The sequence below is a fragment of the Monodon monoceros genome, unplaced genomic scaffold (assembly GCF_005190385.1).
Source record: "Monodon monoceros isolate NGI ecotype Baffin Bay Population unplaced genomic scaffold, NGI_Narwhal_1 Super_Scaffold_19, whole genome shotgun sequence".
Lineage (NCBI taxonomy): Eukaryota > Metazoa > Chordata > Mammalia > Artiodactyla > Monodontidae > Monodon > Monodon monoceros.
This window is the reverse complement of record NW_021703775.1, coordinates 8,390,583-8,400,435: the sequence shown is the minus strand read 5'-3', so window position 1 is coordinate 8,400,435 and position 9,853 is coordinate 8,390,583. Positions and strand designations below refer to the sequence as shown.

General features: G+C 49.1%; 1 protein-coding gene across 2 annotated transcripts in view; it reads right to left on the bottom strand.

Annotated features, from left to right (window-relative positions):
• Nucleotides 1-3,069: 3,069 nt before the first annotated feature.
• TMEM131 (transmembrane protein 131) overlaps nucleotides 3,070-9,853 on the bottom strand; it is a 193,471-nt gene continuing 186,687 nt past the window's right edge. Inside the window, exons 36-41 of one of the 2 annotated variants that reach the window (XM_029232608.1) lie at nucleotides 8,754-8,919; nucleotides 7,822-7,943; nucleotides 7,623-7,719; nucleotides 6,659-6,756; nucleotides 5,786-5,946; nucleotides 3,070-4,454 (exon numbers count right to left, since the gene is read on the bottom strand). In XM_029232608.1, the coding sequence (XP_029088441.1) occupies nucleotides 4,173-4,454; nucleotides 5,786-5,946; nucleotides 6,659-6,756; nucleotides 7,623-7,719; nucleotides 7,822-7,943; nucleotides 8,754-8,919 (926 nt within the window). In that variant the 3' untranslated portion in view covers nucleotides 3,070-4,172. Of the gene's footprint in view, nucleotides 4,458-5,785; nucleotides 5,947-6,658; nucleotides 6,757-7,622; nucleotides 7,720-7,821; nucleotides 7,944-8,753; nucleotides 8,920-9,853 lie in introns of both variants that reach the window. The other variant, XM_029232607.1, reaches the window with a different exon arrangement.

The following is a 9,853-nucleotide window of genomic DNA, read 5'->3' as shown; positions in this document are numbered from 1 at the left end:
AAATACACACACCTTTGAGAGATAATAAACCAAGTTCAGCAAACTTGCAGGATACAGATTAACACACAAAACTTTGTTGTATTTCTACACAATGACAATGAACAAGCCAAAAAGGAAATGAAGAAAATATTGGGTTGGTCAAAAGGTTTGTTTGTTTTTTTCCGTAAGATGCCTGTAGTAGCACTTAGTTGTCTTTAACTTCATTCGAAACAATTTTGTTAGATAGTATGTGACAGCTGTCATATCAATATGCATTTAAAACAAGACATCAAAATTGGTGAATTTTTGTGTAGCTATTTTAATATTGAAGACGGAAGAAAAACAACATTTTCAGCATATTATGCGTTATTATTTCAAGAAAGGTAAAAATGCAACTGAAACACAAAAAAAGATTTGTGCAGTGTATGGAGAAGGTGCTGTGACTGACTGAATGTGTCAAGAGTGGTTTGTGAAGTTTTGTGCTGGAGATTTCTTGCTGGATGATGCTCCAGTCAGGTAGACCAGTTGAAGTTGATAGCGATCACATCGAGACATTAATTGAAAACAATCAACATTATACCACGCGGGAGATAGCTGACATATTCAAAATATCCAAATCGAGCAGTGAAAATCGTTTGCACCAGCTTGGTTATGTTAATCGCCTTGATGTTTGGGTTCCACATAAGTTAAGTGAAAGAAACCTTCTTGACCGTATTTCTACATGTGATTCTCTACTTAAATGTAATGAAAATATTCTGTTTTTGAAACAAATTGTGACGGGTGATGAAAAGTGGATACTGTACAATAATGTGGAACGGAAGAGATCGTGGGGCAAGCGAAATGAAGCACCACCAACCACACCAAAGGCCGGTCTTCATCCAAAGAAAGTGATGTTGAGTATATGGTGAGGTTGGAAGGGACTCCTCTATTATGAGCTCCTTCTGGAAAACCACCACTCCCATTAGACCAACTGAAAGCAGCACTCGATGAAAAGGGTCCAGAATTAGTCAACAGAAAATGCATAATCTTCCATCAGGATAACGCAAGACCACATGTTTCTTCGATGATCAGGCAAAAACTGTTGCAGCTCGTCTGGGAAGTTCTGATTCTTCCGCCATATTCACCAGACATTGCACCTTTGTATTTCCATTTATTTTGGTCTTTACAGAATTCTCTTAATGGGAAAAATTTCAGTTCCCTGGAAGACTGTAAAAGGCACCTGGAACAGTTCTTTGCTCAAAAAGATAAAAAGTTTTGGGAAGATGGAATTATGAAGTTGCCTAAAAAATGGTAGAAAGTAGTGGAACAAAAGGGTGAATACGTTGTTCAATAAAGTTCTTGGTGAAATGAAAAATGTGTCTTTTATTTTTACTTAAAAACCGAAGGCACTTTTTGGCCCACCCAAAATTATCCTGTGCATATAACCCGAATGTGTCTGCAATTACTGTACCCGGTATAACTATTTGTGTTAATTATGACTTACAGCAGTAACCAACTTGTCCTTTTTTCTTTAGACATGAGACTTCTAGACAGAAGTATAAAAACTGTCAAATATCTTACGGGTACTCATATTACTTTAAAATTTTGAGATGGCAAAAATATATTATCATCCAAAATCATTTGCATATTTTGTTACTCAACTGATATTTTAAGAAATAAGGGTAAATTAAAATTCTTTTTGTACCAGTTTTCTTTTCAAAAACTGTAACAAATATTTAAAGATTAAGGTTTTAAAGTTAACAATCTGGACATTAAAATTTTGTTAACATATGGTCTTCATGAATTGTAGTAATGTAATATAAATACTATTTATAAAGGTATAAAAATTTATAATATATTTATATTTTTATATACGTTGTATTTAAATAAAATAATGGATATCTTTTAAAGCTATATATATAGCTTTTAAATTCAACCTTGGCCTAGTACAAAGCAAACTCTTGGGCTAACCAGTTTTTCACTGGAAATTGTTAGGCTGAATCCCGTCAAAGCTTCAGGTTTAGTTGGTGAGTATGTTGCCTCTCAAATACCTGCCCTAAGAGTTATCTGGAAAACCCAGGTAACAGCAGAAACCTGTTTGTATTTTTTTTCCCTTTTCCAGGTGTATGGTGATTCTCAAGCCTGCAGACGAGGGTCCCGTGGGGTGAAAGCAGGAAGGCATTTGGGAGTTTCAGGTGATTCTTCCAAAGGAGCGAGTTTAGGATCCCTGAGATCATCTGACTGAGGTAAAGTCTGCCAACAAAATCTTTTATTTTGTAAATGAGGGTTTATATGAAGCTCAGCTGTTCAGTGGCTTTGTCACCTTAAGAACTGCTTTGGTGTACAAAGAAAATCCCAAGCCTTAAATTTATGTCTCGATTTTGCAACTGCACACAGGAGCCCCTGCTAGTGAGACTGTACAAGGCCCAGGTCTGCCATGAGGCCGATGCGCCGGAGCTCTGAGTGGACAGGAAGCTGGTGTCCCAAGTCTCAGGCAGAGCATAGGCTGGGAAAGCGATGGGGCTGGTTCTGCTGAGCTTTGCTGCAAAGCAGAGAAAAGGTCAGACTTAAAATCTCTCTGTACGATGCTTCAACTAAACCACTCTGAGCTGGACAGGTGGATTTCTTCATCGTGTAATTGACCTCAAACAGAACATTTATGTTTGGCGTCTCTGGTTACCCAGCAAAGACTGGCTTTATAGATTGGAAAAAGGAGGATGAGTAAAGGCAGCTGGAGCAGGCAACACTTTCTGAGAGATTAAACCAAACTGCCCACGGAACTTGCCTGGTATCTGTATGGTCTCTACAGGCACCACTTGGAGAAGCTGTGGGAGTTTTGTAATTGGAAAAGGGTCAACATGCTTCTTTTAAGATGTGTGAACTTTTTTCTATCAAGGGCCCTTTGTTTTTTTATAAATTTATTTATTTTTGGCTGCGTTGGGTCTTTGTTGCTGTGTGCAGTCTTTCTCTAGTTGCGGCGAGCGGGGGCTACTCTTTGTTGCAGTGCGTGGGCTTATCATTGTGGTGGCTTCTCTTGTTGTGGAGCACGGGCTCTAGGCGCGTGGGCTTCAGTAGTTGTGGCACATGGGCTCAGTAGTTGTGGCTCACGGGCTCTAGAGCGCAGGCTCAGTAGTTGTGGCGCACGGGCTTAGTTGCTCCGCGGCATGTGGGATCTTCCTGGACTAGGGCTTGAACCCGTGTCCCCTGCATTGGCAGGTGGATTCTTAACCAGTGTTCCACCAGGGAAGTCCCTATCAAGGGCCTTTAGGGAATACTATGGAAATAATCAGAATTTAATTAGACCACAGTGCTTCTAGCCACGGTAAGTCCGACTCCACAGGATAAGGCAATGACAGAATGGCTTACTTTGGTGTGAGAGAATCTAAATACATGCATCTTGTGTGTAAAAAAAAAAAACAAAAAAACAACAATTCAAGGCTTTTGAAAAAAGCATCATTTATTTCAAAGTACAACACAAAGTTGTATTTTTAAGAAATACACATTCAATCTTGTATCTCAAGACTTGGCTATGTGCATTTCAGTTTATCTTTAAAATAAATTCAGGTATACAAATGTTACATACCTCAAGTACAAACAGCACAGAAAATGCGTATGGTCTCAACCGAATGTTTTTACATTCATTCACTGTTCTTAAAGTTGACTTACATTTCTGTAATCTGCTTTTAAACCGAGACAGCCTTATTTTAAAAAAATACTCTATTTTTCAGCACAAAGTCCTCATACGTTTTTAAAATTAGATCTTGGCGCATAATATTGTGAAATTATTAAAAACCTAACTTGGTAATTTAATAAAATTGTCACATGCCAGGACTTCTGAATCAACTCAAGTTATTTCCTTAGCTGTAATGTCAAATTTGTGTTCATACAGATAAATAAAGAATGGAAGAAGACAAGTGGTGGAAACTTGATAACAGTTAAGGTTTTCAGATGTACAGGTCTTATTAGAGTTTGTGGCTGAGTCCAGACTTTTCTCTAAAAGCACAACAGCAAATCTCATATTATCATAATTGCAAGAAAGATCTGAAAGAAGCGAGTGGTACAAGCCTGCCCTGCTTGAGTCTGTTTTGCAAAGATGAGGGTGGGGACTGGGAAGCTCTAGCGTTAAGAAAGAGCCTTAAAAAGATGTCTCGAAAATGGGCATATCATGATCTAGACGAGGGGCCCCCACTTTTTTCTTTTTCTTTTGCCTAATTTCAATTTTCATGAGGGAAGTGCGAATTAGACCAGGGGTCGGAACTCCTCCTTCCGATGGTGGGGCTCCATATCCGCCACGGGTTGTAGGTCTGGCCCAGGTCGTCGGCGGGGCTGGGGGCGGAGGGTGTGTGAGGAGCGGAGGGGCTTTCGGGGCCCATGAGGCCGATGCTCGGCAGCGCGTTGGCAGGGCTGGTGAAGGGGAGGGTGCTATGTAGGCTGCTGGACCAGATCGAGCTGCTGAACGGAGTGGAGGACCACAGGCTGCTGGTGTTGCCGAGGATCTGCTGACGGAACAAAACACAACGGGGAGCGTCAGGCTCGAGGGAGGCAGGCAGGTGGCAAATCGGCGACGGTTATGCTAAGAATGGGCTAGACCGCATGGTTCTTTCACTTTAGTTATTTTAAAACAAATGTTTTATACATGAAGCCACCTCAGAGTCTGGGCGCACGGTTCTGATGTTTTAAAGAAGGGGCGGCAAGCCACAGCCGGGGGGCCGAGTCCAGCCGCCCGCTTCTGCGGCTGAAGTCGGGGCGGGGGATGCGGCCTCAGCGGTGTGCTTAGGAGCTGGCCCTGCCACCTGTGCACCCAGGGAGGAGCTGGACAGGCTGCACCAGAAGTAACGGCCTGCAAAGTCTCAACAGGTACCGACCCGTTTTTTTTTCTTCTTAACATCTTTATTGGAGTATAATTGCTTTACAATGGTGTGTTAGTTTCTGCTGTATAACAAAGTGAATCAGCTATACGTATACATATGTCCTCATATCCCCTCCCTCTTGCGTCTCTCTCCCACCCCTCTAGGTGGTCACAAAGCACTGAGCTGATCTCCCTGTGCTACGTGGCTGCTTCCCACTAGCCATCCATTTTACAGTTGGTAGTGTATATATGTCCCTGCTGCTCTCTCACTTCGTCCCAGCTTCCCCCTACCCCTCCCTGTGACTGACCCCGTTTTAAAGAATGGTTAAGATGACTGTAAAACTGAGGACAGAATGATTACAAGTGAAGACAAACTTTGGAATCTATGAAGCTAAAATATCTACCATTAAACCGTGCACATCTAATCAATTTAGTTTTCCTGAGGATGAAGAAGTCATCACAGTGGGGTCATATTTGTCTGTCACGATTTTGTAAAAGCCGAAACCAGTAGTCATTTTCCTTGGTAAGAACACTATTTTGGAGCATGATCTCTGCAGAACAATTTAGCTGAGAAGCAAACAGATGCGCTCTAGAGAAGCTCCAGCCGAGACACGGGTGCTGCTCGGGATCAGGCACGTGCCGAGCTCTGGCACCGTCTGACTCTGGAGGTGGTGGGACCTGAGACGGGCCACCAGCCACCCCGCGGTCTAATTCAGTCGGGAGAGGCTGAAGTGAGAGGATTCACACGTCAACCCCCAGCTGCTCAGCTGTTCCTCCTGTAACTAACTTCTTGACCGTCACGGCTCTGAAGAGTGATGGTCACTTTGGCAGAAATGAAGACACAGCAGCAGAGGTGGTGAAAGCGCTAACCCACGCCTTCCGAGCTGCTGTTTGTCATTTATATCTGTCAGCACCACCCAAGGGACAGCGACGGCAGTGATGACGTGTGAGCGGGCGGGGCCCAAGCCCAGTACTCACTGTGGCCGTGTGGGTGGGGGAACCGGAACTGGCTGGCCAAGAAGGGCTGGGCTCGGTCGCTGGAGAGTCCCAGAGGTATGAGGGGCCACTGCTCAGCTCGTTCCAGCTCCTCTGTGAGGCCTGATTGCACGATCGCGATAACCCGAGCTTGCTGAAAACTTCTGGAGGTGAGGAAGCAAAGGCAAGTCCGTGCTGGATCTGGCCGTGCTCCCCCGGGCAGGTGGGGCGTCCCCTCAGGGGTCCACATCCCACCACTGCTCACCTGGAGCCATCCCACCCCCTCCATCAGCTCCCACCACATTCGGGGAAAACAGGGTGCGGGGTGCTGTTCTCCAGACCCCAGCACGCCGTCTGAATACCTCACCCACACCTATCACTGGACGGTCAAGTGCAAACATCACGATCACAGCTAATGTGAAATTCACACAGTTGCCCCTAATTCTGGACAGCAAGAAAAATAAAGAGCCCCAGCATGGCCAGGAGTCACATCGCAGACGCAGGATCCTTTCTTGCAGCTCTTAAGTCAGTTCTGCGCAACACGAGCCAGCTGGGACCCGCAGAGCATCGAGCAGACCACCGCACCTACAGGCTGGGGTGCCGAGCGGACAGAGGACCCTTCTGAGGGCCTCTCGCTGGGCCTCCTCACACCTGGGCAGCTGTGCCAGACTGCGTCCACGAGAGCACGGACAGACCCACTTCCCTGAAGTCGGCCCATCTGCTGCCGCCTGACTGCACTGATACAGGGAAACGCATCCTTTAAAAATGTCCACTAAATGACCATCGTACTTTCCTCCACACATGAAAGTGGACCTTATCCTCCCTCCGTCCTTGTCCACAGGCTCATTAGTCATGGGTCTAGTGTTAAACACTCACCACCAGTTAGGTTAAAAGAGTTTCCAAAGGCCGAGAACGAATTGAGGGGTGTGAAGTCAGGGCTGCTGGGGTTGCTGACGGGACTCCACAAACCCGAGCTGAACGTTATAAGAGGAAAATGCAACACACAAAAATGTGATGGTTAGTGGAGACAGATCCATCACGCACGGCTTCATACACAGGAGGCGCTGCTTCAGCTGGGGGCTCACGTATTACAGGCAGAAGTGGGGACTGGAAACACCTTCCATAACACAAAGGAGGGAGGCACGGAGGAGTTCAGAGCCCAGGCTACCCTGTCGTGAGCTGACGGCCTGGCTCAGCGGAAGTGTCATGCAGAGAAAAGAAGCGTTTCTTCCTTGTTTCCCTTTTGGTAATGGAAGATTTATTAAAAAATTATTTCAAATCTAGGATTAATTTCCTTTTAGTGTCAAGCAGGTAAAACTGGGACTCTACTTACTGACAGTTATAATCTTATTGTCATCGTTATTTATCTGGGAAAATGAACCGAGGCAGTCGCTGCATGCCACCAGGCCACTGTGGTTGCTCTGGGTCAAAGAAGTGGCCTGTCCAATAATTTATAATAAACTGCCTAGAATTTGTTCCGTGTCCTTCCTCTCGAGTGCGTTTTTGTTCTTCTACTTCTAATGATCAGATCACATCCTTTTCACAACAACCATGATAACGGAGAAGGATCAGAAGAGACTCAGAAGGTGGAACACAAGTCTGTCTCCCTCTCCGCTGGGCCAGAACATGTCGCGGCCCCTCCTCCCGTCAGGGAGCCAGGTGGGAGCACGCACTGGCACTCGGGGCTCTGCCCCACCCAACAGAGAGGCTCCTGACCGCCTCCGACAAACACCTGCTTGTCACCTAGGGGCAAACGCCTCGAAACACACATACGATAGAAGACGCTAAACTGGCCTGGGAAACCCTCCTGCCCTCCCCTGGTAAGAAGGGCCAAACGTACCTGTCTGAGCCATCGCTGTCAACGGGAGTGTGTGACACGCCAAGGCTGCTGGAAAAGTCTGTTTTGCTTGAAGAAACCTTAGCAAAGCCGTTCCCACCTGTAACAATGGGCTCCGAGTCAATCAAAGCAGCCAGGCCGCAGGTACCTCCACCAGGCCCGAGGCCCAGCGGTGCCCGGTCTCCAGTGCCAAGCCGCTCACCTGGGCTCTTGTCGTACCCGGCCGTGACTGCAGCAAACGTGGGGTTGCCGTTCTGGCCCGGGAGCGAGGCTGCTTTTGTCAGTTTGTGTTTGCTTCCGTTTGAATGCTTTGTTTTAGAATCGCTTGAGGGAAGAAGCAAGGAGAGAACAGCTCAGTCCTCGTGGGCAATGCCCCCAACGGAGGCCCGCCGGGCACATGTCCCAGGGCCTTCGAGGGAGCCGGGGACGGCCCTGGGCCGCCCACAGGGCCTGGCCAGGCCTCAGGAAATGCTCTGTGGCCTGAGGCTGTGTAGCCTGGGAGGACGGGGTGGGAGGGGAAGGAATGTGGAAGAAAGGTAAAATTCCAGGTGCGGGAGAGAGGCAGGGGCCGGGAAAGGAGGCAGCCCCGTCCTGGAGGGAATGCCGGGCAGCTGGATGGAGCAGAGCGTGCGGGCAGGTGAGCAGCCCCTGTGCGAGGGCCCCGGCGGCCAGTGCCCACCAGGCCCGGGGCTTCCCGCCTCTTCCCACACGGGCAAGGTGGCCGTGGGCCGGGCCGGGCGCCGCCGCGTGTGCGGGAACAGGCGGCCCCTGCTCGAGTGTCATCACCATGGGGGTCACTGTCACTGCCTGGAGGAGCCCTCCATGCTCGGCTCCGACCTCCTCCAGGTCCCGCCACAGGTCAGAGGGAACGACCCGCAGACCCACTTCCTTGCCCACCGCGCAGCTGCTGTGGGTCTTCAGTCCTCGCTGAGTGTGCTCCCGGCTCCTGGCCTAGAGCGTGACCCTGGTGCCCCTTGGGCACGGGTGACGGGTGGGAAGGCGGCGCTGCGGGGAGGGCGCTGAGCCCGCTGAGAGAAGAGGCGACAAGGGACGGCCGTCTGCGGCCACCGAGGATTCCCACCTATGGGGTGCAGTACCGGATTAGCGCGGCACAGGCGGGGGCTGCGGGCCTACCTGCCGGGGCTGCCGTTGACGATGCTGCTGTAGCTGCCCCGGGACGTGAACGGGCAGGGGGCGGCGGGCGGTGACGGGGAGCTGGGCGGCGGCGAGGTCTGGCGTTGTTTTAGGAAGACGTCTGCGTTGAGGGTTTGCAGAGAGAGTTTATAAAGACTGTCGGTAGCTGGAAGTTAAAAACAAAGGGTCTGGAAGTTAAAAACAAAGGGTCTCGATGTGATACTTGGATTTTTACCCTTCAGTTTTGGTTACTTCTGGCGTTCTAGCTGGTGCTATGCAGGACTCAAGTGCTTCTAACAAGAAGAACCTACAGCTGTCATACGTGTTCTGTTTAAAGAAAAAAAGGGAAGTCGTGTCTCTCTCTGCATTCTGGGCCTTTCCCGGAATCACCGTTGTGACCCACCTCCCGGCTGCGTTCTGCAGGCCCTGCCGGAGGGCGTGGTCCTCTCCCTCCCACACCTCAGGCTGGGAGGAGGCCTCTCCACGCCCCTCAGGGACGGGCAGGTGGAGGCTCTGCCGGGACCTGAAAGCCTCTGATCTTCCACACAGGTCCGAACTGCGCAGGTGCGGCCCCAGGAGAACACCCCCAGCTCCTCCAGGATGACCCCCGCACTCCGTGGGCCCACCTGGTGCGGTCCCTGGTTTACAAGGATAGGAACTCCTACTATATTCCTGCTGCCCTTTAAGGCACAGCTGTTTTAAAAATTTAAAACAGAAAAACTTTCAGTGTCACAAAAGAATACTGATTCTGCACTCACCGAATGGAAACACACAACTTGTATCAGAAAAAGGTACGACCTCGCACATCTATGGTGCGCACCGCCAAACAAAGCACCCTTCTCTTCGAAGGCGGAGTTGTCCCATCTCCGGAGCCACCGTGCACCCGCCCCGGTGACTCTCCCTGCCCCTCCCCCACGGTCCTGGCACCTATCCACCGACCCGTCTCCACCCGCCCCGCTCTCACCCGTGCTTACGTGGAGAACCCCTTCTTCACCTGCTCCGGGGTTTGCTGACCTGATGCCCACACCCTCTCCCTGCAGGATACCCCTCGGGCTTGTGTCGGTGCTGAGGCTGGCACGGCTTGCGTTTACTTCACTGCG